The sequence below is a fragment of the Lasiosphaeria miniovina genome (assembly GCF_030549165.1).
Source record: "Lasiosphaeria miniovina strain SMH2392-1A chromosome Unknown B0T26scaffold_3, whole genome shotgun sequence".
Taxonomy (NCBI): domain Eukaryota; kingdom Fungi; phylum Ascomycota; class Sordariomycetes; order Sordariales; family Lasiosphaeriaceae; genus Lasiosphaeria; species Lasiosphaeria miniovina.
Genome location: NW_026848222.1, coordinates 3,809,065 through 3,833,508, shown reverse-complemented (window position 1 = coordinate 3,833,508; position 24,444 = coordinate 3,809,065). Strand labels below are relative to the sequence as shown.

Here is a 24,444-nt window from a genome sequence, read left to right as displayed (position 1 = left end):
TAGTTATTGACCTTAAATCAGGGTTGTCGGCAATGACATGTCGTTCAGCTTGAGGTGACCTAGGTGGGGATAATACCTTACTTATGCAAGCTCTGAACTGCTCCCGTATTACGGAGTGGGAAGGTACGCTACGCTACGGAGACGAAGTGCAGCTGCGCAGCACACCGATAGCTGTAGCGGGATGAGTGGTAGTTGCATTCCCAGTTGCTGCACTCGCGGGCTGCACTTGCACTCCGTGACTGCAGCCAAGTGGGGGAAGGCTGGAACTGTCCATTTCTCGTCGCCCGTCGCCCAATCCCGCCACTGGGGAGCATGGATCTTCAACACGCCTGCCCCGTAACACCCTGGCTCCGTCCCGTTCCTGGCACGATTGTTTGGCAGCCAGCCGTGAGGTGCTATCCCGTCTTCCACGGAGCCTGGTTCCAGCTTTCACTGTGTTGTCGGCCCAACGTCGTCGGCCAGCCTTGAACTTCCATGAAACCCGTACAACTCGCAGCCCCAAAGGCCATCGGCAATCGGCGACGAGGACAGACTGGCTGCCAAGCGCATGAGCAGGCCTGACTCACACGTTTAGCTCGTCTCCTCGACCACTGAACGCCTTGGTAGCTCTCCAGTCGCGAACATCGGGAACTAGGCAGTCCCTGAAAGCTAAAGAGGGCCCGCCATCATCGCGTGCACGAGGACAAAACATAACTAAGGAGCCACGCAACACTGGAGCATCTACGTTTCCGAACGATAGCCCGCGTGTTCCTTCACTATCGGGCCCTTGATCGCCATGCCTCTGCCTTGCAGGCGCTTCTCTTGGATACTTGAGTCGCAAAACCCCTGAAGCCCCTGAATTCACCGAAGCCGACATCATGTCCGCCGATTTATTTGCCGCTTTTGAGGCTCCGGCTCCGAGCTCCAACGCGCAACAAAACCAGACTGCTAAACCCGGTAGTGTCTCGGCCGCGCCTGAAAACGGCCCATTCTCTTTTTTGACATCGAGCCTCGCCAGCCCCCAGTTGCAGTCTAATAACCGGCAAGCTTCGCAATGGCCGTCATTCCAGTCTCAGAACTCAAACCAGGCCACCCAAGCAAACCCGTGGTTGCCGGCGCAAAGTAACCAACCGCAAAACGTTGGGTCCTGGGGGGACTTTGGCGCTCTCACTGGAACACAAGGTTTTTCTTCGTTCTTGGCTCAAGAACCGGAACCTACTAAATCAGAATATGACGACGACGACACATGGGGCGACTTTGAAATTCCAGCGGCTGTCCCGAGCCCCCAGACGGACCCGCCACGCAACCGCATCACCAGAGCGTCTACGATTGATATAATGTCCAACAAGCTTGTTGACGTAGGCTCGAACACCTCTACCCTGGAGCCGTGGCAGGAGCGGCCATCCTGGGAGCGGCCTGTCTCGCAAAAAAGCGTGCCCAAGCGTGACCCAAACGTCCTATTTGATGCCGACGACTTTGACCCCGACGAGGACGGAGAGAATGATTTTGGCGACTTTGAAGCTGCCGCTGCCGCTCCTAAACCCGCCGCATCATCAAAACTCATTCCCGACCTCCTGTCCCTTGATACCCTCCCGGCCCAAAGTGCAGCACAGACAAGAAAGCAGTCTCCGGGACTTCTCTTGTCCAGCTTGAGCCTGTCTGGGAATTCTACCGCTTATCCTCAAGCACCAAAATCCCCCTATGGGTCCTTCAAGAACCGGAAACCCTCTCCTGTCACGGAGCTCAAGGTCAAGACGCCACAGCCGCCCGAGTTTCCAACAGAGGCGAAAAAGGGATCGCCTACCCCAGTCACAGCCTGGCCAACTGTCGGCGAAGACGGATTCGACAATGAATGGGCAGATTTTGAAGACCTTCCGGGAACCCCCGATCCCAAACACGCAAATGGGTTTACAGCCCCGAGTTCGAACCAGGGTGAGCTCGGGCAAGCCAATTCAAAGGCTGTCGGTGTGACTTCGTCCCCGGACCAACCCAGCCGCCCACCACCAACCAACGTGCCTCCACCTTCAATATTACTCTCCATTTTCCCACAGTTACTTGATCTCGCCACAACGTCGCTTCTCAAACCAATTCGTGCAGTGTCAGCCCAGACGAAAGAGCGTGTGCTCTCTGACACCGTTACCGTAACCTTTCTGCGCGGCTATCTTGCGCTCGCCACGGTCGCCGCGCGCGTCGTTGCTGGCCGCAAACTGCGCTGGCACCGGGACAAGTTCTTGATGCAAGGCATGGCTATCTCAGCTGCCGGGGGCAAGGGCGGTATGAAGCTTGCCGGCATCGACAAGACGCAGTCAACCCGCGAGGACCGCGAGGCCGCCGATGTCATCGACATATGGAAAAGTCAAGTGGGACGCCTACGCTCTGCCGTCGCCGCTGCGAATGCCGCCATGAAAGACGGCGGACCGCCGCTAAAGGTTCCCGAGCTCAGCGTCAGCCTCCCAACCCATACGGCGACCATGGTGCCCACGGCGCCAAAGCCATGCGTCATCTGCGGCCTGAAAAGAGACGAGAGAATCCCAAAGGTCGACTTTGACGTCGAAGACTCGTTTGGCGAGTGGTGGGTCGAGTTTTGGGGCCATAGGGCTTGCAGGAACTTTTGGGTTGAACATGAAGCCAAGCTGAGGCAGCGTTGATATATGGCTAGAGATTATAGTAGTTCGTAACTAGGTGTAATGCAACTCAAATAAGTGTAATGTAACTCAAGAACTATTCAGTCTGAGATCTGATAGAGCTTGTAGACTACGGACTGAACTTGTTGGGAGGAAAAGGGGAGGTTCAAGGGTTAGGGTTGTTGGCTTTCACTTGCCTGCCGGAAGCCTTATCGCACGGCCTATAAGAATAAGCGTTACGGATATCCGTGCTCATACGGCAGTCATCGACGTGTAGCTGGTGCGGCGGGCCATCCCCGAAACCATTGATCTTCAAAAGTTGGACTGTCTGGCGCGCAAACCCAACAGCACCCTTCAACGAGTTTATCGCGGCCCTTACGACTCTTGGACCGATCTAGCACCCACAGCTGCAATGAGCAAGCTATTCTCTTTTGGGCTAAAAAAGAGCGCGCCGTCAAAACCTCCGCCGCCGCGACGGAAACCGGCGACATTTGGGGGCGATGACGACGATGACGGAAATGCGCCGGAAAACAACGGGGTCTTCGGCCGCTTGCAGTCCAACAAGGCAAAGATAAAAGCCGCGACAGGGACAGCGGGGGCAGTGGTGGTGCCTGTGTCAGAGATTAGCGGGTTTGACACGATAGGCGCTTCAACGGGGGCGGGCGGCGGTGACGCCGCAGACGAAGACAGCGATGACGCAAAGGGAAGCAGGAAAAAGAAGAAATTCCCCAACCACATCGCGCCGCCGCCTCCCCTCGGAACAAAGTCGAAACTCGCGGCGGGCGCTGTGACGCAGTTTGGCGACCTGTCGAGCGCGCTCGAGTCGCGCAGGTACGCCGAGGCGGCCGAAGGCGCCGACCCGTCCATCTACGACTACGACGGCGTGTACGACTCGCTCAAGCTGCCGGCGAAGAAGAAGAAGGACGACGAGGACGCGGAGGGCGCGGCGGGGGAGAAGCGGCCGCGGTACTTTGACGCGCTGCAGAAGGCAGCCGAGGTCCGCGAGCGCGACCGGCTGATCGCCGAGGAGAAGCGGCTGAAGCGGGAGCGCGAGGCCGAGGGCGACGCGTTTGCCGACAAGGAGAAGTTCGTGACCGAGGCGTACAAGAAGCAGCAGGAGGAAAACCGGCGCCTCGAGGCCGAGGAGAAGCTCCGCGAGGAGGCCGAGGCCAAGAAGAACAAGAACCGGGGCATGGCCGACTTCTACAAGCAGATGCTGGATCGCGGCGAGGAGGAACACGCCGCCAAGATCAAGGCGGTAGAGGAGCTTAAGGCCGGTGGCGCCGACGCCGCCGCCGAGAAGAAGGGCGAAGAAGACGACCCGGACAAGGAGAAATCGGCGACGCAGCGCGCGCGCGAGATCAACGCCATGGGCGGCAGCATCATCCTCAACGGCGACGGCGAGGTGGTCGACATGCGGCAGCTGCTCAAGGGCGGGCTCAATGTGGCGCCCAAGAAGAAGACGGAGCTCGAAAAAGACAAGGCCAAGAAAGCGGCAGCGGCGGCAGCCGGGCGCGGAGGCGCGGGGGCCGGCATCGGCAGCAGCGGCCCGACGCGTGGCATCTTTGTCGGCGGCGGCAAGCAGGCCATGCGCGAGCGGCAGACGCGCATGCTCGAGGCGCAGCTCGAGGAGACGCTGAAGCGGTCGCGCGAAGAGGAGGAGGAGGAACAGGCAAAGGTCGAGCTGTCGGCCAAGAGCCGCAAGACGGAATCGGACATCTCGAGCGCAAAGGAGCGCTACCTCGCGCGCAAGAGGGCCGCCGAGGAGGCAAAGAAGAACGGGCTCGCCGACGTGCCATAACCCCTACGCGCAGACTGTGCTACCAACTTTGTTTTTACTACTTATGAACATGGAAAAAGGAACCAATATACCCCCAGTTACCTTGAATTTGACTTCCGAGCCGTCTTTCCACCGGCTATGCCAAGACCCTGGGGTGGTGTTGTGAATAGTGTATATTGTTTTGTACACAGGACCCCCTTTCAACGAACGCACCGCACCGCAACGACTCCCTACGTCCCCCGCGTCTATCGTCTATTTGTCCATATCGTACAAGGCGCGCCAGAACTACTCATACCCCCCAAATCTACTACCCGCCGCTGGCCTATATATATACATGTGCGGGCGTTTTGGGGGACCTTTGCTCCTTCGCTCTCTGTTTTTCTTCTTGTTTTTTTTTGTGGAATGTGTAAAAATCATGTGCTGTGGCCGACCGCTTCTTGCAGCTTCTTCATATATGTCGCGTTGACGGCGTTCCAGGCCGCCATGTACTTGTCCATGCATTGCGTGACGCACGTCTTCTCGCCGCTCGACAGCGAGCTGCCCGGTTTCGGCACGCACTTCTCGAAGCAGTTTTGGTCGATTTTCTAACAAGGGGTTTAAAATTTTAGGTATAATATAGGTATGTTGTTGTAGGTATGTACATACGTCGATGAGCTGCCGCGCGTTGGCCATGTCCGACTCCGTCAGGATCTGCCGGATGACGGCCTTTTTTACCGAGTCCGAATCCATTGCTGTCTTGGGCTTGTTGGGGGGAGGGTTCGCGGGAATAATTGTTGGGTATGCGAGCAGAGGCGGGTTTCGGTGCAATTCGTGCTGTGCTGGTCTGGATGCTGCTTGAAACCGTTCGTGGATCACAGGCCGGAAAGGACGAAAAAAAGACTGGGAACTTCAAACTGAAGTTGAAGGTGTGGCGCAGGACTGGGGCTGGAGCTTATGTGGAGTTTCTTTTGGGCTAGTTCAAGCAACGCAACCACCCTCCCTGCCCTGGGAACGAAAAACTAACAGGGGTAGCTTTTCTCCCCCCCAACCCCTGGCCCAGCGCAGTCAACCCCGGACTTTTCAGCAGGCAAGCAACCGGACCAGGGTTCCACCTCTGGCGAAAAGGCCAGCTAAAGCGGTTGCAACCAACATTGTCCAGCATCACAGCGGCCGAATTAGACCGCCACACACGACCACCCAGATATCTCGCCATCGGCCTTTTTTTATTGTCTTTTCTTTCGTTACTTTTTCTTATACACTCTCTCGCTAGCACTTTGAGGGTGCCTTCCGAAAGAACATCTCGATCCTTCTTCTCTCCGACCCCTTACGAAGCCTAGGCACCCGCGCGCGACGCTCTTGGGGAGCCATGTTGGTGAAGTCGACCCTGTCGGCCCTGTGGCTGGCCACGCGAGCTTGGGGTGCCGCCCAGGCAGAGGAGGATGGAACCGTCAAGAGCATAGGGGTATGATGGAACCAGGCGCGCCTCTCGTTACTCTTTGGCATGGCCTTGCTAACGACTATCTTGCAGCTGAGGACACATACCCTCGTACAGGTACGAGACGAGCCGACCCCCCTTAACTCGCTTGACAGATTGCTTGAGGACTGACTGTGGTACCGGGACTTAGCCGTACCTCGACTCGGACATGCAAAGCCGGTGGTATGACTTTGGAGGCGACACAATTGTCCGGACGGACCAGTAAATACCACCCCATTACCTCGGCTCCTCTGAACTTGGCTCTGACAATCCGCAGATATATCCGCTTGACTACCGATCACCCGTCGCAGAGTGGGTGGCTATACTCGCGGGTGCCGCTGACTGCGACGAACTGGGAGATTGAGGTCGAGTTCAAGATTCACGGAAAGAACCAGCTGTATGGCGACGGCTTCGCCATGTGGCTCACCAAGGAGCGCGGGAAGCAAGGACCCGTGTTTGGCAACGCGGACAAGTTCGAGGGCCTGGGCATCTTCTTCGACACGTACAAAAACAACCGACCCGGAGTGGTGTTCCCCTACGTCGTGGCCATGGTCGGAGACGGCAAGACAACATACGACAAGGACACGGACGGCAAGGAGACCGAGTTCGCCGGCTGCTCGGCCAGGGGCATCCGGCACGCCAGTGTGCCCACCAAGTTCCGTCTGACGTACTTCCAGGACAAGTACCTCAAGCTGGAGCTGCAGTACAAGACCGAGGGCGAGTGGTCGCTGTGCTTCGAGACCAACGAGCCGCCGGCCATCCCACAGGTCGCCTACCTCGGCTTCAGCGCTGAGACGGGCGAGCTGAGCGACAACCACGACATCATCTCCATCAACGCCAAGAACCTGTACACGTCCCAGCCCACCAGCCGGCCTACCCCTGGAAGTGGCAGGGGAAGGAAGTCGGCTTCCCGGGAGGGCGGCAGCTGGTCCTGGTTCTTGTTCAAGACGTTGCTCTTCTTCCTGGCCGTCGGCGGCGGTTATGCTGGCTACACAGCCTGGAGAGCCAACAACAAGCGGAGCCACCGGTTCTAGAGGAATGAGCGAAAACGGCTGGTTCGAAAACGGCTAGATCGAAAACAGCTGAATCGAAAACGGCTACATCGAAAACAGCTGGATCGAAAACGGCTGAAGCAAAAACGGCGGGGTTATGGTCAGAAATGGGTTCGAGGTTTCAATGCGAGTCCATTCAGCCAATGACGAGATGGGATAAGCAGGCGTTCCTCCGCCGGTGGGGGAAAAGGAGCGAAAACAACAATCGTACATATTAACTATTTTTCTTTTTTACTCTTTTAGCATGGCACGGGAAGGCGTGGAAATGTTTCCCTTTGTTTTTTCTTGTTTGGTAGTCTACCTGTCTTTCTGTCATACCGATCAGCGAGCTTAGGACCGGACTTACCCACCCCGCTCGTTACAAGGTGAGATGGCCTATGGATGTTCATTTTCCTCGTTTCCTTACTCATGTACCAACCACAAAATAAAGCGTTATGATATATGTCTTCTTTATCGTGAAGGTGCCAGTGGCGCTGTCTTGGACCTGAAGCAACTTCCGAGTCGGTCGGGATCTGCAAATTTGTGGGCAGACGTTTTCTAACAGACAGTCCGAAAAGGCTTGCTCGTGACAGACAATAAAAGCAATGTCTCGGCTTGCTCGGACAAAAAGTGCTAAAAATACCACGGCAAAGAGATGAAAGAGGGCTAGACATTGAGTACTAGAGATGGTAATTAGGGTAATTCAGACGTTTGAATTGACTCTCTCCCGGATACGCAGCCTCAAGGATGATGTTACGCGGGCTCAGTCAGTACTAATTGCGTGTCGCTGTGTTTCGTACTTTAAGTACGGATTACGGTAGCGAAGAGGCGCAGGGAGACGGCGTAGGTCTTGACGTCGAGACATTTCAAAATTCCGGAACCCTGTCGTATGGCGTTGCTCTGCTGAGCTTCAATTCTAAACTTCTCAGACTTACTAGTATGTAATGTCTTGACGCCTATCATGACGGGCTAATCGCAAGCCCCCCCTCCTATCTTGGACACTGACGATCGAGGGGTGCCCCAGACTTCCCAGAAAAACCCCACACCTGGCAAGACGAGCTGATTGGACATGCACGCAATGACGATGTGATGCGCCAGCAGCAGGCCAATCCTTGCTGGCGTGAAAGACCCCGCCGTGGAGCGGACGCCAGCCCCTCCTCTGGCCCACGACAGCCCACCTTCAACCGTCCAATTGCCAAACCTTGGAGGGGAGCTTGAACTCAGTCGAGCGCCAACATCTAGCATGGGGGGCGTTTTCTCTCCAAGCCCGCCCGGCGCGGTCCAATTGATTCGAGTGCTGCCTCGTGTCATTCCGGACCTGCCCCTTGGCTGCCGTATGCTAGACCAAACAGCATGGAAAGACGAAACGGGAGAACTACTAAAGATGGAGAGGGCCAGCACAAAGCGGCGTGATGCTCCTGCTCCTGCTCCTGCTTGACCTTTCAGCCAAGCAACCTAGATACCTAAAAGCAAGCGAATCGCGGCGCAATGTCAGAAGGAACCACCCAGGCTAAGGGAACAGGGGCTGACTTAAGTCCCGCTCTCTAAAACTCAATTGCCTGGCTGCCTTATATCTAGATATCTTTCCCAGGTGTTTTATCCCGATCTACCTTATCCTCTGTTTGAACGTAGCTTCCGTGTACATCGATACCTCCTCCCGGTCCTGCGTCCTCGTCCTCGTCCTCGCCCTTCGGTCGTCTTCCTGTGAACATCAGCGCCACTCGCAGTTTCGAGTCCGGTCCCCAGTGCCGTGGCTTCAATTGCAATTATTATCACTCGACGCGACTCTCCTTCCCTCTCACAGACACAGACATCACCCTGGCCAGAAGCACAAGCACGTACACACAAAGTGCTCTCTCTTGGTTTCTTTGTAGTTGTGGTATGTACGGATACACCCGCACGCTGTAAAACGCTGAACCATTCAGTTGCTTTTGCGGGAGCTTGTGCCGCACGACACTACTGCCTGCCCTGCCTACCTAACCTTCCATACCGACCTCCCCCCCTGCCCCCTGCCCCCCTGCCCCCCTGCCCGCCCTCTACTCCTTGCTATTCATCGCGCGTCAACGACCGAAGCTGGACGACTTCTCCGCCTCTCCAGCTGTCCGTCACCTACATCCCTATCCTACCTGCCCGGTATCGCTACCACCACGTCTACGGCCTGTCAACTTTCCGGGGCTCCTCGCACAATTTGTCGGTCCGTTTAGCCTTTTGGCAGCGGTGACGACGCCGAGACTCTGCAGCAGCCTGTACTGCTGTACTGTAGACTCCCGCACCGCACCGCACCGCGGTACCGTCCAGTACCTTCCCTACCGTACCGTCCCATCAAAGCGACAGCACCTCCACTGCCTTACCTTACTTATCTTCCGTGCCTCCCTGCGCGTGCTGTACCGTCGCCCTTCCCCACGGCTGTCCACCTCGTACCTCCGCCTGCACGGCACCTGCTAATTGGCCTGCCGCTACCTGCCATTGATTGTCGTGCAGCCTTCCCCGGTAGCCGCCGTCCCCGACCCTATCCTTGGTCGCGGTTGTCCAATTAGACAATCAAGGCTTCCAACCCAAAGTATACTTGATGCCTAGCTTGGGGTTCCTCAAGAAGAAGCGGACAAAGGAGGCCAATCCGGACCCCTCGCCGCCCAGCAACCCGACGAGCCCAGTCACGCCTACCGCGGCCAGGAGCTTCGATCAGAGCATCATCCCCTTGGCCCCTCCCCATACCAGTGTGCCCCAACCGGCTCTTCAGTCCGGCCCGGCCAGCAAGCAAGACACACAGACCGACGCCGCCGAGAAGCAGCAACCAATGAATTCTCTCCCATCCCAGCAACCCTTTCTGTCGCCCCAGAACACACCCTCGCCGGGGACGAAGCCGCAGAACCTCCCGTACATATCGAACCTCATCAACCCTCCCCAGAATGATGGCTCCTCACCTTATCAGCAGCAGCAACAATTAGGGTTAAGATACATCCCACCCCCGACCAACAGCGGGGTACCCGGTACCCAACAACAACCGTCGACCATGGCTGCAGCACAGCAGCAACAGCAAGGCGCGCAGGCGCCCGCAGCCCAAGACCAGATCAGAGTGACCAAAGGGAAGTACTCGCTCACCGACTTCGAAATGCTAAGGACGCTGGGGACGGGCAGCTTTGGCAGGGTCCATCTGGTTCAGTCCAAGCATAATTCGCGGTTCTACGCCGTCAAGGTGCTGAAGAAGGCACAGGTGGTCAAGATGAAGCAAGTCGAGCACACCAACGACGAGCGGAGGATGCTGGGCGAGGTCAAGCATCCGTTCCTGATTACGCTATGGGGCACGTTCCAGGATGCGAGGAACCTCTACATGGTGATGGACTTTGTCGAGGGCGGCGAGCTCTTCTCGCTATTAAGAAAGTCCGGGGTAAGAGGCCCCTATCTGGCTGTTGGCCCTCTTATCTTGACACAATCTACAGCGCTTTCCGAATCCGGTGGCCAAGTTCTACGCCGCCGAGGTAACGCTTGCCCTCGAGTACCTCCACTTGCGGAACATAATCTATAGGGACCTAAAGCCCGAGAACCTGCTCCTTGACCGCCATGGGCATTTGAAGATTACCGATTTTGGCTTTGCCAAGAAGGTGCTGGACAAGACATGGACGCTATGTGGCACCCCGGACTACTTGGCCCCCGAGGTCGTCTCCAACAAGGGCTACAACAAGTCGGTAGACTGGTAAGAGAGCCTAGAGGCGTCATCTGTCCTGTAGCTACGCCTGTATATATACGCACAATGCTGACACGGGTTGCCGACAGGTGGTCGTTGGGCATCTTGATATACGAGATGCTCTGTGGCTACACGCCCTTTTGGGACGGCGGATCCCCGATGAAAATCTACGAAAATATCCTTCGAGGTAAGGTCAAGTATCCGGCGTACGTCAACCCGGACGCGCAGGACCTGCTTGAGCGGCTGATCACAGCCGACCTGACCAAGAGGCTGGGGAATCTGTACGGGGGTTCGCAAGACATAAAGAGCCACCGGTGGTTTTCCGAGGTGGCGTGGGATCGACTTGCGAGGAAAGACATTGACGCCCCATATACTCCACCGGTCAAGGCCGGGGCGGGCGATGCAAGCCAATTCGACAGATACCCAGAAGAATCAGAGCGATATGGGCAATCAGGGCATGACGAGTGAGTTTCGAGCCAACCTGTGTGCTTCCGGTGTCGCGAAATTTGTCTGCTAAACGCGCTCCTAGATACGGCTATCTGTTCCTCGACTTCTGAGCGCGCAGCCTCCCGCCTCGGGTGCGGTTGGCTGCATGTGTCCTAACAGCCGAGTGAGGGTGGAGTCCCAAGTAACCATAGTGTCTTTGAGCTGGCTCCGGAATGAGGCAAACAGGAGGGCAGTTCCGTTTGGCGTGGCAAAAGACGCGGGCTGGTCTGGCTTGGCGGCACCGTCTGCTCACCCCCAAACTGCCTTTTCGCGCTGACTGGGGGCCAGCTACTCCTAGAATTTAGTGCGCTTGTTCTTTCAGCTAGGACACGTGCATTGGTTGTCGGGGCGTGTGTAGCACATGGGATGACAGAGGGGGGGTCTCTGAGTGTCAGAGACGACTGGGACGACTGGGGCGGATGGGGACATTGGATGGGGTTGGCTTGGAAAAAGGAAAAAGTGCGAATACTGCCTATGAATCACCTGTATGACACGAATTGTTCTCGGAGCATCTTTAGCCCTTATGTTAGTTTTGCCGACAAGACTAACACGATGGCCTCCTCCCTCGCCCATGCATGTGTGACTGCGGAAAGCTTGTGGCCTGCTAGGCATCTGGTGAAGCCGGGGGAAGAATCAGACTCTGAAGAATAGTGTGCCCATTTCCGTCATGCCACAGCCACGAGTTGAGTAACCGCGGGCTGAAATGCTCTGTGCTCCCGGTTCGAGGCCAGACGGGATCCGACCTTAAAATCCAGCTGGGCTCAAGGGATTTGACGGCCCAGACTCTGATGATGGGATGGAAAAGGCTCCTTTGTCATGAGCAAAGTTGAACGAGGCGTCGACGAATAGCCTGGATGGCATCACTGAACTCGACCCATGGGTCCGAGGCAATCAATGGCAACAGAGACTAAGCCACGGATATCCGCTACTGCACGTCAACGGGCTGTGTGCTGCTAGGCTGTAATATGTATGTTCTGTACGTACATACGTACGTGCTCGTTCGTGCATGCCACTGTGGCTCATCTCCAACTGCCTGAGGTGCACTCCAATCAGACAAGGTCATCGACTGCGAACTGCACCAAGTGTGGGAAATGATTATGTGCAGATACGTTCCTACATGCCGAATTCGCGTATGTATGTGCATACTAGTACGTAAGGTACACCCTCCTTCACCTGTTGAGGACTGAAGTAGGACAGGCAAGGCACTTGGCCTCGTTTTTGTGTGATAATTTTGAGAATATTTAGCGTGTTTTGTATGCGAAAACCACTTTGGGTCAGACTTTTGTCAAGGACTGTAGACGGATGCGTTCTGACCCCCCCGGGCTCGGGCCCCAGCCACACACAACCCCCACCTCCCAACCCCGGCCAGCCAACTGGAGAGCTCCCTTCCTCTTCTCCTCCTCACCTCACCTTGTCCATTCACCCCGCATTTGCACATGGTTCTGGCCGAGCCCCACATCCAAGCATCCCGGCTCCCTCCCCCCAACCCCAACCCTGGCACTTGGAGACGTGCCCGTTCCGTCCGGCGAGCGATGAACCTCTGGGGTGGCTGGCGAGCGGAGGGCCTGGTTGGCGGGCCGCCTTTTTTTCTTCTGTTCTGGACGAAAAAAAACTTCCCATTCGCGAAGAGACACGGGAATAGAACAGCAAGTCAAGTCCTTACCCGTTTACTGGGTCTACGAGAAGCCAATGCTTTTATTACTTTGCTTCCCTTACCAGATTCGATCGATACCCAACTTGGATTTTTTGCCTACCTTATCTAAGTTGTTGCTTTTTGCTGGCACCGCTCCACGACCTTCCAAATAAGCAGGAAAAAAAAGCTGCCATCCATCTCACGCAAGCTGCTGCGGGTACAACACACGGAGTGCATACATGCAGAGCTCCGGAAGCTATCAGCCCACCTAAAGCTGCCCCTACCTTATTAACCCGGTCGTGCTGTATGTACATACATGTGCAGTACATAAGGTAACTCTCGCCTGGGAGGGGAGATTACTCCGATATAATTACCCTATTAGCTACCCATCTGCCGGGCCGTTAAATAATATCTCGAAGCTAGTTGTTTTCTTCCCTTTTTCTCTCTTTCACGATACATACGCACTTATTACTATCCGCACTTCAAACCTTCTTCTCACTCAACTCAACTCTCCACTCCATCCCCTCACACTGTCTGCTATCTCCCCCACGTGAGCGAGCGAGAACACACACGATCACGACGACCAAACGAAACGCACGAATTGATGATGAAACGATCGGGCCCGCCGCACTGGATTTGTCAAGTCTCGGAATAGAATACCTACACATCAAAAAAAGTGCCGTATTGCTGTTTTCTCAAAAGAGAGATATATAGCTTGACCAGGGGTTTGTTTGGTCCGGGAACAGTGGACGGGTTTTAAAACTCTGGAGCTTCCCCGCCGCCGCCACCGAAAGCCGCCATCTTTGCCGTTGCCGCTGCCCGCTGCCCGCTGCCGTTGCCGCTGCCCGCTCTTCGCCGCTTGCGCCGCCGCCCCGCCGCCTCTGCCGCAAACCTAAAAACACCGCAAAACAAAGACCACCCGGGGGGGTGTGAGAGGAGAAAATACCGACACCATGGACGACTACATGTTCCAGTCCTACGTCAAGGAGTGCAAATGCGTCACGGAAGCCACGGGCTTCCTCGAGATCTTCAACTATTCGGTATGTTCAAGGCTTCATCTCTCATTTTCTTTCTTGCTTGTTCATTCGCTTTCGTATCCAAGCCGATCGGGTAGAGAGGTGGACATGGTGTTCTTGAGAGTTTTTCTTCTGCTTGTGCGCGTATGAGCTTAGGCACGCCATCTAAGACGACAAGCGCTCTTGCGTTTCTTCTGGAACCTCCCTCTAAACCCTACCACCCCAGCGGACATCCACCTGCGGTTCAGCTTTTTGTTCTTCCTCCCCTAAAGGGGGTGCGTGTTGTCTTTTGCGGCTCGATACATGTATTTTAGGCCTGGACTAGACGGCGGAAAGTGTACATGTACGCGGCTGAAGGAATATCCCTGGCGAAGAGGCGGAGGCGAAGGCAGAGGTGGAGGCGTCATGGATCCACGGGGCAGCCCCGGCGCACCAGCTGTCAACCCCGACTAACCTGTTCTTGTTTGCTCTACTGTCTAGGATCCCTCGCTCAACTCGGTCGAGGAGCATCGGTTCCGCTTCGATGAGTTGCCCGACGAGTTCGCAAACTTTCTACACCGACGTGTGAGTTCTTCCGTCGAGCCAGCTACGACTTCATCTGTGAATGGCAAGAGTATGTTGCTGACATGTCTGTGCACGCTCCAGGGTGCCTTTGCGCCGCTCAAGCTCAAGGATGGCGTCAAGCTCGTCGGTGGGCTGCGGTTAATGTAGGTGTAGCTGGGCTTAACCAACTTACTTCAGGTGCCCACTCATTCGATGAGTGAGCCGTTCATCTCAGGAGAACAGAAACTAACCCGTCACACCCGCAGACTCCAGCTCAATGCCAAACACCCAGACACCTTCTCGCCTCACCACATCTCTCTGACGCATCAAGCCTACGAGGAGATGGTCCGGGGCTTGCGCCTGCCCTTCCGCTCCATCGAAGGCACCAGCGTTGTCGGCCCTTTCTTCTGGTCCTCATTCGACCAAGACGATGAAGATCCGCATCTGCGTACGGGCCTTTCCTCACGACGCCATGTCCGTGTCCTTTGCTGACCTTTTGTCCCCCGTAGAGGTGATATTCCGCAAGTCGGACGTGCGCAAGAGAGGGCTGACACGGGGCTGGGAGCTGATGCTGTCGCACTCGTTCAGGACAGGAATCACGACGGGCTACGCCAAGGGCACCGCGTCGTCTGACATGGTGGAGAGCATGAAGCACCTCAAGGCCTGCGCCAACCAGATAATGCACCCGCTGCTGCTGCCCATCATCATCCTCAGCCACGACCTGTCGTCGTCCAACGACCAGAAGCAGCGCGACGCGCGCGAGTGGCTGCGCCTGCTTGAGCACGCCGTCAGCATGCGCAACGAGGTGCTCGAGGAGGAGAGCCGCTACATCAAGGAGTCCATGGTCGACCTCGACCAGATCAACCGCGACCTCGTCGAGTGCCACTCGCAGGTGCTGTGGAAGCGGCCCCAGGCCTACCAGGAGATCATCTCCAGCATCGGCCGCACCATGGACGAGTTCTGGGCCCTTGCTAAGGACGACGACGCCTACGGCGGCAAGGGCGGCGAGGTCGACAAGCTGCACCGCAGCATGCTCGCCCGCCTCGAGTTCTACAGGGCCAAGCTAAAGGGCATCGAGAACTATGCCCACATTACGCTGAAGCGGCTTACCATCCAGCGGGCTGCGGTATGTTCCTCCCCACGTGTTATTGGTTTATTCTTCCTTCTCTTCTTCTTCTTCTTCTTCCTCCTCGATGCTTCTTGATATTCATCCCCAACACCGCGTGCTATCACGAGCCAGCGCAGCCGATACTGACCACGCAAGCAGCTGTACAACATCATCGCGCAAAAGGAATCCAAGCTGGGCCTGCAGATGGCCGGAGAGCAGCGGCGGCTAGCGCACGCGTCGAAGCGCGACAGCACGTCGATGAAGACGCTCTCGCTGCTCGGCGCCATCTTCCTGCCCGCCACGTACCTGGCGTCCGTGTTCAGCATGACCTTCTTCAACTTCCAGAACGGCCTCGTCGGGCCCGACCCCAGCCCGCAGACGCTCACCACGGACACGGGCGGCACCCAACCCGTCGTGGCCCCACAGCTGTGGATCTACTTCGTCATCACCATCCCGCTGACGCTCGCCATCGTGCTCACCTGGCGCTGGTGGGACCGCCGCCGCGAGGCCCGCTACGCCCTCGAGGACGCCGACATCGAGCTCGGCATCGAGAAGATGGAGGCCCAGATCATGGCCACCATGCGCAAGCGCACCCTCAGCAAGGTGCGCACGTGGGATGCCGGCAAGTGAACGAGGCTTTTACGAGTGCACGTTTATTCAAAAAGAGAACAGTATTATTGGGGAGCGAATAAGAAGAATATATCTCGAGACAAAAAAGGGGGTGAGGGGAGCAGGCGCTTTTTTTTTCTTGTTCTTCTTATCATCATCCCTCCTAGCAAGCGACAGGCGCCAACAGCTGGCGTTGTGACGACGTATCCTTTAATTTTTTACTGCTTCTCTTCTTTCTCGAATTTTCCTTCCGAGGCTGGTCTGGTCTGGTCTGGTTTTCATCTGGTTTGGTTCGGCTTGGTTTGGCTTGGCTTGGCTTCTGCACATATACACGCAACGCACACACACGCAACAAACAAACAAACAAACAAACATACATACAAACTCGGGACAGACAAGACATGATCGAAACGACACTTACGACTATTTTTCTTCTTCTTCGTCTTTTCATTTTTTTTTTTTTCACGGCACGCCTTTTGGTTTTGGTTGCGCTGCGGCTATATACCTGGTACCTACCTTTTTATGTAGATTTTGGCGAGTTTAGCTTAGCTTGCTTGCTTTGTTTGCCATGTTTCTCTTGATACCTCTACCTACATATTTATATTATATATATAATTCGCGAACACGGTGCTGCACGCTCCGGGAAAGTGTAAGTGAAGGCAGGTACGCCTGATCAAGGTGGTCACAATGAATAGGACGAGCAATGACTGGTATTGGTAAGAGACTTCAACCTGGCCCTCTCAAAGGAAGGGGGCGAGGGCCACTGCTTATATACATGACAGAGTGCAGGGCTAGCGGGCGAGAGGTCATAACAAAGGAGTGAGGTCTTGGCCCGCTCGGTATGCGTGTGAGTTGGTCGTGTGTGTGGGTTCGGGCTCTTTCCTTACAGAAAGGCGCCCTCCCCCACCTCTCCTTATTTTTAGCGCGGCGCTTCCTTAACCTACGACCAATCCTTCCGCCCAAATATAAAGGCGAATCTCTCCCCCCGGCGCTCTTTCTTATATTCTTAACCTCATATCCTTCTTCTTATATTCTTCGTAATTATACTCGCATATAATAACGCGGCGGCTAAACTTGATCCTTCATTTCGGCCGTCTCTATCCGTCCTCGTTCGCCCTCATACACCCTTGCTATATCGATCGCGTCGTCGTTGTCGTAGCTTAGACGCTAGGCCTCAACTGGGACTAGTGTCGCGGCCCCACTTCAGAACCTGCAGCAGCCTCACCAGTCAGCCCCATCAGCATGGGCACGGATGTGGGCGAGGGCGACGACGAAGCCGCGATCGGCGAGGGACAGCAGCTGGATGTCGAACTAGGCTTCGAGGACATACCCGTACGAGCCATAACCGTGCAAGCAGCAGGGTGTAGAGCCGTACCGTCGGTGCTCTCGAGTATCACGAGGCATGGGCTTTCTATGCTACTTGAAATTTTAGGGCTCAGTCATTCTGTCTCGAAATCACCAGCACTAAATGATACCGTCATCATTGCAATCGATTTTGAGGGTATTAATACCATCAAAAGCGGGTTTACCCAGAAGGAGAATAGTCAAGTTGGATTTGCGATTCTCGATACCAAGGAGCTTCGCCAGGTCCCACCAGAAAAGCTTATTACAAGCCTAAACTTTGCTACGGGATCGCCATCATACGTTTCAAAAGCATCCAATAAATTTCTCTTTGGAGAGACAATCACGATTCAACCATCGTCCATGGTACAAACCATTCAATCACACATTCCTCAAGATCGCAGCGTAGTACTTGTGGGCCACGGTATCCTGAACGAGCTCCAGGCTTTACAGGCTTTAGGATTCGAGTTTGAACGGCTACCTTCTGGGATTCTGGATACGTCGCGCATTGCTAATGAAGGGTTTCAATTCTGGGGCGGCTCTCTCAGCGACCTGCTAGGTGTGTTAGGGTGTCCTTTCAACAGACTGCACGTCGCTGGAAACGATGCCAACTTCCCTTCAAGGGCTCTTCTCCTTTTAGCAGCGAAGTGGTGCATCAGTCAACAACAAGATGACGAGGTATTGGATATCTTGCGGGATATCTCAACCTGCCCGATTCCTCCTTATGTCGACCCTGAAATTAAAGCGGCAGAAAGGCGGGAAAAGAGGCTGGTAAGGAGTCGGAAGCACCAGTCAAAGCTATGGAGTAAGGAGAAGCAGGACCAAATCCGTGCTGCTCGAGAAACGAGGCAGCGCGAACATGTTTTGGCCCCGAGGAGCCTCGAGGCGGGCGCCATGATGGTAGCACAAGAAGCACACGGTTCTCACTCCATCCCCTCGACAGCGACGACGCCCGGCCCAACCTCCACAGGCCATCATCCCCTGATGCGAGTCGCAATACACCGGGATGACCCGTCGTTCTCACGCCCCTCAGGGTGACCGCTTGCGCTACGAAGAGGCGGTGTTGGTGGCAGCGCGCATCAAAGTATACAGCAGGCGCCGGCGACCTTCCGCACCACCCAGCCATCGCCCGTTCAATTCCCCTCCTCCGGCTGTGGAATGGCATCCTTCGTTCATGGTCTGCACGTCCTCGCCGAGACGCACTCAGTGCTGCGTGTGCGGTTCCGGCACGATGGCTCAGCTCGAGGAAGCGGTGCAACTGGTGGCGGATCGGAACGACGCATGTATGGGTGCGCTGGTGGTGCAAGAGTGGTCACCGTTCCCGAGGGTGGGATTCGAATGCCACCTCTCTCAATCGACGACGTGACGGAATTTGGAGGCAAGCACCAGGAAGCTCTGGCTAGAGCTGTACAACCGCGGCGCTAAGAAAACTTCAGTGTTCAAACTCACCACGGAGCAGCGAAACAGTTCCCACATCTGTTGGTCCGGATCTGGTGCGGTTACGGAAGCAAATCCGCGTGCAACACCGCACGCCGGTCATGAGCCGCGCGGAAGGTAACTGGAATTGTCGGGTATACGGAAGTCGTGGTCACCGCCTGCAACGACGACGTGTCAGCACACTCGTCATTGTTGCCATTCTCAACACCGCCGGCGCGGAAGAAAAGACAAACAAGAGTGGGATCAGCGCGATGAGAGCGTCGGGGTAAGTTACCTCCGCCCTCAACAATCACGCGTCCTCCAGGCCACCCAAACGTGGATTCCTGGGCGAGCCGGACGGAGAGGTGCTGTATTAACGCGGCAGGATAACGAACTATTGAGAGGTCGTATGCGGTAAGGAACTCGAGAGAGCTTTGATACCGCACGACTTTCGGCTAACCCGTAGCTCCCGCAGTTTTTTTCCATCGAAGCCAAGCCAACCGACCACCGCCACAAGGGCACTGGGACTATCATCTGCCAGCTCAACAGCGTTCTACAGCCCTCTACCTTCCGCGCGTCGTCTCAGATGACGACTACGGCCCTCGTCCGCTTGCCCCAGAACGAGACCCGGTTTTTACAAGTTTTGGTCCCGAAGAACCGCGAGGCGGGCGCCGGGTAGTGCGGCACGCCGGGGTGACTATTAACACCAAGCACGCCTTCAAACTTGCCAAAGCCGCCGGCTCCAAAGTCAATGCCACTTTCGCGCTAGCTCCCTGATCCTCAAGAAGTACAGCGCAGCTACCAAAGACGAGGCGATACTTGACGAGATATTATCCTAATGGTTAGAGTACAACTCCTTCCCCCTCTTCTCCTCACCATACGCTATATGGAACTCTGCCTCTCCGCGCCAGCCTCAACCGTTCTCCCTTGCCCTGCGTTACCCTCCAGGAAACATGGCGCAAACATTACGGGGAGGAGGAAGCGACCCCGGACGAGGGCCCGCTGGAAGAGAACCCCTCCAACTCGGCATCCCTCGCGAGCCACAAGGCGGAGCAGCCCCGCGGCGGATGGTGAGGTTTGACCGGGCGGAGCGCTAGGGTTCGGAGCAACGTCGTTGCCCCCCCCGTACGTGCATCGACGTCGCCCCAGGGAGCAAGTAGTGAGGTTTCGGCGGTGGTGTCCGGTTCTTGACCACAATCCATCTCGTCGGGTGGGGGCCGTGCCGAGTCTTCGGCCACTCTAGCTGTTCTACTAGCAGCCTCGACACACTGAACGCTATCGAGTGGGATTGCCGAGCCCCTCTGTCGCATCCGCCATCCCATCCATTGTTCCCGCCTCGGTTCACGAGACCGCTCCGTCATCGTCCCGTAGCCGGAGGAATTGAGGTTGCCGTGCCCAGCTTCGCATCGCCGCGTAGTGGCCAAGCCGTCTCTATATACTGCCCCTCCGCCCTCCCTTCAATCCGCTTTTCCGGCCCCGCGCTGCCCCGGCATACCACGACTCGACGAATCCACTGCGTTTGATAAACGGACACTCTCTACCCAATGCGTGACGCGACAGCCGACTAAACACTGCACGAGACTCCAAGCCACGACCACCCCGAGTGAACCGGCGATCGCGGGGCTGGTACAAGTAGGTACCGCGACTACGACCGATCGGTCATGATCCGCTCGAGGACGACGTGAAGCGGCCTAGATATGCTTGTCATGGTTAGATCCTCCTCTTCTCTCTACTACAATGACTGACTACCTGATTCAACAGCCAATCACTCGATTCGTGCGCTGTATGGAACTCTACTTTAGAGGCGGACTTAGTGAGATAGTGTAGGAGTTCGAGGGGGGAGGTTGAAGATATGCCATCGCTAAAGTTAGTACTATAACCTACGCCAGATTGTTGACGGGCGATGGGTCGAACTCGTGATAGTCTTCGCCTAGGCCCGGTGACCTTGACGGCGCGCAACACCACCCCCGTACTCTGGCTTTGGCACGCCATGGCCTGCATGACGTTGATGCTGTCAGGACACGTTGTTGCCAACCCGGGATATGGCTCCCGGAGCCGGCGCCCCGAGGCGCGGCGGCTTGGCCACCACGGGGCGATACGAAGCCGGGCAGAACATCATCCCATGATTGAGCGCACAATTCCCGTCCATCGATCCTAAAGAGCCGCGAGGGGTACTGTGATGGCTGGACGGAGCGCCGTTGAGATTGTTGCCCTCAAACACCCAAAGTCGTTGAGCCAAGAACGCCCGCCCGGCGACCGCTACGCCATCCGAGGCAGGCGCCGTGATGGCAGCACGGCGTGACCATACACCCCGTCCACACGTCGGCATCGGACCCGCTATCACCTCACCCGGGGAGAGTGAAACAAAGACAGCTACAGCACCCACCTAATCACTTGCCGTCAAACCGCAAGGAAGGCGCCTCAAGCCTCGAAAATGGCTGTGTGTACAACCGTCTCGATCCTTGGTAAAGGTGTAGAACGGCAGCGGTGGCAGCAGGACGTCGAGGATGAGGCCGATCCCCTTCGCAGTATGGTGAGCACACTGGAGCCTCGATATTTCCAACTGACGAGGGTCATCCCGGCACGCCGCGACTCGACGAATCCACCGCGTTCGACGACAGTCGAGGGGGGGTTCTTACGCCGCCGAAGGTGACCCAGTTCCCTGGTCTGCCGACATTGCCTAAGCCTGTCTTTGCCATCTAGTTCTCGGTGGCTTTTGACGATGCTTGGTAATGGGCTTGGGTACGCGGGATGGTGCGCTGGTGCAGATTTTGCCTCGTCTTTTCGGCCCTGAAACCGATACTATCCCTACTTGAGTTCCGCTCGTTCTTCTAGTATAGTAATCTCCGGGTCTAACGGTAAGTTCCTCTATACCTCGGCGGGGACTATATCTCTTATAGTACGGGGATCTCGGGTTAGGTTAACGTATACGAATAATCGAAATAACTTGTTTTCTATCTCCTCTACGAAGGTATTTTAAAGGTCGAACTTGGCGATCTTATTCAAATATACGCTCTAGAAAATAAAGAACTTGGGGTTATATATTACAAACTACACTACTCGACTATACGAGTCAATGTCTATAAGTGCATAAGCACGAAGGTTGGTTGATGGGTAATTATGAAGAATGAACAGAGGGCAAGCTCCTATCGCACGGGTGACACAGTCAAATTGGATTGCTACTCAAAGTGTATGAGTACAGAGAATGTGTATTGCTTGCTTGAAGGACCAAATCGCTCAGTTCACCCATTCACTTAGGCACTCACTCAGTCCTTGTATTTCCCACATTTCAAACTTCAAACATATGCAATTGGAATCTAGATTGAAATTTTATAGTCGTGAGGTCTGGAGATATCTAGATGAAGGAATAGGACAGAGTTTGTGGTTATTTTTACATATATACATACTAGTTGTACAATCCATCACCGATTTCCTCCTTGTCTTCCCCTCCATCCATATCTACGTAGGTATAGTATACACGGGTAAAACAACGCTAGGGGACCATGTCGGCTAGCAACCAGCTACACGAGCGCCTGCCCCATAAACATGCTGCGCTTAACCTCGGCGACCACGTCCCGGCGGTCGTCGCGGCCGACGAGTACGAGGCCGCGGCCGCGGCGGCCCATGCGGCCGGCCCTGCCCAGCCGGTGGACAAAGTCGATGGAGGTGTGGGGCACGTCGTAGAGGATGACATGGCGGACGGCGACGGTGTCGAGGCCGCGCGAGGCCAGGTCAGTGGCGACGATGACCTTTGTGTTGGGCAGGTGGCGGCGGCCGGCGGCGGCGGTGGCGGTGGCGGTGGCGGCGGTGGCGGCGTCGATGAGCAGCGGCTCGCTCGACGTGAACGAGGCTATCATCTCGGACTGGCGCAGCTCGGGGGTGTCGCGGTGCAGGGCCACGGCGTCGACACCCTTGGACACGAGGTACTCGGCCACCTCCTGCGTCGTCTCGCGCTCGTTGACAAAGACGATGATGCGCTTGACGTCGATGACGCCCTTGACGGGCCCTTCGTGCTGGGCGGCCTCCTTGCCGATGGACCAAATGGCGTCGGCACAGGCCAGGTTCTTGTTGTTGCGGTACGGGTCCTTGGACACGTCGATGACCCCCAGCTGGACGCGCCGCGGGATGGCGTGCAGGTTGGGCGTCGTGATGCGCTCGACGTCGGGGAACTTGGACTCGAGATACGTGTCGAGCCGCTTGGGGATGGTGGCCGAGCACAGCACAAACTGCTTGAGCGTCGGCATGCAGCGGTCGATGATGGACGTTGTCTCGGGCGAGAAGCTGCGGTCCAGCAGCGAGTCGGCCTCGTCGATGACGAGGTGGCTCACGCGGGAGAGGACATAGGGGTCCGAGTTGGCGATGGACGCCAGCAGGTGCGGCGTCGCCACCACGAGGTCGATTCCCGTCGGGCTGTACAGATTCCGCTGGATCTTGAGCGTGTTGTGGCTGGCCGACAGCGGGCGGGCCTTGAACTTGGCTAAATGGGAGATGTCTTTGGCTACGGCAACGACCTGGTCGACGAGCTCGGCGGTGGGCACCAGGACGACGGCGCGGGGCCGGGCCATGTTGGGGTGCGGCTCGAACTTGTCGATCCACTCGGACATGGGGCGGTCGCCGCGAAGAACCTTCTCGGCCTCGAGGCGCTTGTTGTAGGAAGCGAGGGTGGTGTCGTCGGCTTCGGCAAGCTTCAGCGCGTTGGCGATGGGAAGCAGATAGGCAAGCGTCTTGCCGGACCCAGTCTCGGCGGCCAGCAGAACCTCTTTCCTGTCGGGGACGACCCGCGGGCGGCGCCTCTTCGGGTCCATGTGCTGGCCAAGGAGTGCAGGGATGGTGAGTCTCTGGATGGGCGTGGGCTTGATGTCAACCATGCCCTTCAGGACCGAGGATGCAATGGCATCCTTGATGGAGGGCAAGAGGTCGAAGAGACCGAACGAGTCGACGGCCTGGATGCGTTCTTTGACGCTGGCGCGCTGGCCGTAGCTGACCGACGTGAGACTGCGCTGCATGTTGAGGGCCTTGAAGCCGCGCCTGTCCCACCTGCCTCTTTTCTTGCCCTTGCCGTTTCCTTGATCGTCTTCATTGCTCAGGGGGTCTCGGGTCACGGCGCCGGGGAGCAGGGCCCTTCGGCGAGTGTCGATGTTGGCGACGGTGCGGTTCGTTCCGGCCCAGGGGCCGTCGGGGCCACGGGGCTTGGCCTTTTTGGCAATGGCGCCATCGGCGGTGCGTCTCGGCGACGACCGCGCAACGTCAGCACGGTCGGACAGGACCATTCGCGCCGGGGCTGGTCGTCGTTCTAGTCGCGTAGCGAATGTTCTCGAAGCCGAGCCAGGGGCCGTCGACATCAGCGGCCTGCCTGCCTCCACAGCCCTTGGCCTGCCTGTTGCGCCCGCCGACGCGCAAAGCAGGCATACCGAATCCCGCGCTGTCCTCCACATGATCCGATCACCGATGTAGGGGGTTGGTGGTGGTGGTGGTGGTGTTGCAATTTGTGGCAAAGCTTGCCATTGTCAACTTTTACCTCTAAGCGTACCTAGCTTGCCTGCTGGTCTCCAAAAATTCGGCCTCTCCAAGTCTTCTGCCGCTCTTCACCACTTGAGACCCCTGCACCAGCCCGAGCCGGCAGGCAACTCAATTCTCCACATTTCTTCCATTTCCTCCAGCCCCCAACCCCAACCCTGGCGAAGCAAGCGAAACCCCGCATAAAAAAAATTAGCTCCTGATTCGCGCTAAGGGAAAGCTA

At 56.5% G+C, this 24,444-nt stretch overlaps 10 protein-coding genes across 10 annotated transcripts; 7 read left to right on the top strand and 3 right to left on the bottom strand.

The window, feature by feature from the left end:
- Positions 1 to 857: 857 nt before the first annotated feature.
- Positions 858 to 2,627, top strand: B0T26DRAFT_641296 (uncharacterized protein; the record flags this gene model as incomplete). The annotated part of the gene is made up of 1 exon (XM_060437319.1): positions 858 to 2,627. The coding sequence occupies one exon, from the start codon at positions 858 to 860 to the stop codon at positions 2,625 to 2,627; it is 1,770 nt and encodes a 589-aa protein (XP_060298667.1).
- A 388-nt stretch (positions 2,628 to 3,015) lies between these two features.
- Positions 3,016 to 4,404, top strand: B0T26DRAFT_739868 (coiled-coil domain-containing protein 55-domain containing protein; the record flags this gene model as incomplete). Its single annotated transcript, XM_060443774.1, has 2 exons — positions 3,016 to 3,141; positions 3,226 to 4,404. The coding sequence occupies 2 exons, from the start codon at positions 3,016 to 3,018 to the stop codon at positions 4,402 to 4,404; spliced, it is 1,305 nt and encodes a 434-aa protein (XP_060298666.1).
- Positions 4,405 to 4,805: 401 nt separating this feature from the next.
- B0T26DRAFT_618779 (Tim10/DDP family zinc finger-domain-containing protein) lies at positions 4,806 to 5,112 on the bottom strand (the record flags this gene model as incomplete). The annotated part of the gene is made up of 2 exons (XM_060436030.1): positions 4,806 to 4,967; positions 5,029 to 5,112. Coding segments are annotated over 2 exons (246 nt in total), but the record flags the coding sequence as incomplete, so codon positions are not given.
- Positions 5,113 to 5,728: 616 nt separating this feature from the next.
- Positions 5,729 to 6,870, top strand: B0T26DRAFT_739866 (concanavalin A-like lectin/glucanase domain-containing protein; the record flags this gene model as incomplete). Its single annotated transcript, XM_060443773.1, has 4 exons — positions 5,729 to 5,824; positions 5,891 to 5,914; positions 5,988 to 6,058; positions 6,114 to 6,870. 4 exons carry the CDS (start codon positions 5,729 to 5,731, stop codon positions 6,868 to 6,870), a joined length of 948 nt encoding a protein of 315 aa, XP_060298664.1.
- Positions 6,871 to 6,998: 128 nt separating this feature from the next.
- On the bottom strand, positions 6,999 to 7,671 carry B0T26DRAFT_230814 (uncharacterized protein). Its single transcript, XM_060433898.1, has one exon. It carries the CDS (start codon positions 7,539 to 7,541, stop codon positions 7,128 to 7,130), a length of 414 nt encoding a protein of 137 aa, XP_060298663.1. The 5' UTR covers positions 7,542 to 7,671; the 3' UTR covers positions 6,999 to 7,127.
- A 1,591-nt stretch (positions 7,672 to 9,262) lies between these two features.
- B0T26DRAFT_230747 (kinase-like domain-containing protein) lies at positions 9,263 to 11,233 on the top strand. The gene is made up of 4 exons (XM_060433897.1): positions 9,263 to 10,255; positions 10,308 to 10,561; positions 10,642 to 11,016; positions 11,082 to 11,233. The coding sequence occupies exons 1-4, from the start codon at positions 9,437 to 9,439 to the stop codon at positions 11,107 to 11,109; spliced, it is 1,476 nt and encodes a 491-aa protein (XP_060298662.1). The 5' UTR covers positions 9,263 to 9,436; the 3' UTR covers positions 11,110 to 11,233.
- A 2,001-nt stretch (positions 11,234 to 13,234) lies between these two features.
- B0T26DRAFT_230517 (uncharacterized protein) lies at positions 13,235 to 16,039 on the top strand. The gene is made up of 6 exons (XM_060433896.1): positions 13,235 to 13,711; positions 14,168 to 14,251; positions 14,333 to 14,394; positions 14,497 to 14,678; positions 14,740 to 15,356; positions 15,498 to 16,039. The coding sequence occupies exons 1-6, from the start codon at positions 13,625 to 13,627 to the stop codon at positions 15,966 to 15,968; spliced, it is 1,503 nt and encodes a 500-aa protein (XP_060298661.1). The 5' UTR covers positions 13,235 to 13,624; the 3' UTR covers positions 15,969 to 16,039.
- A 1,300-nt stretch (positions 16,040 to 17,339) lies between these two features.
- B0T26DRAFT_597039 (uncharacterized protein) lies at positions 17,340 to 18,128 on the top strand (the record flags this gene model as incomplete). Its single annotated transcript, XM_060435632.1, has 1 exon — positions 17,340 to 18,128. A coding segment is annotated over one exon (789 nt), but the record flags the coding sequence as incomplete, so codon positions are not given.
- Positions 18,129 to 18,294: 166 nt separating this feature from the next.
- On the top strand, positions 18,295 to 19,778 carry B0T26DRAFT_674408 (uncharacterized protein; the record flags this gene model as incomplete). Its single annotated transcript, XM_060439705.1, has 4 exons — positions 18,295 to 18,571; positions 18,756 to 18,990; positions 19,196 to 19,451; positions 19,653 to 19,778. 4 exons carry the CDS (start codon positions 18,295 to 18,297, stop codon positions 19,776 to 19,778), a joined length of 894 nt encoding a protein of 297 aa, XP_060298659.1.
- Positions 19,779 to 22,010: 2,232 nt separating this feature from the next.
- Positions 22,011 to 24,430, bottom strand: B0T26DRAFT_230514 (P-loop containing nucleoside triphosphate hydrolase protein). Its single transcript, XM_060433895.1, has 2 exons — positions 22,340 to 24,430; positions 22,011 to 22,237 (listed from the first exon to the last, which is right to left on the bottom strand). The coding sequence occupies exons 1-2, from the start codon at positions 24,137 to 24,139 to the stop codon at positions 22,226 to 22,228; spliced, it is 1,812 nt and encodes a 603-aa protein (XP_060298658.1). The 5' UTR covers positions 24,140 to 24,430; the 3' UTR covers positions 22,011 to 22,225.
- Positions 24,431 to 24,444: the final 14 nt, after the last annotated feature.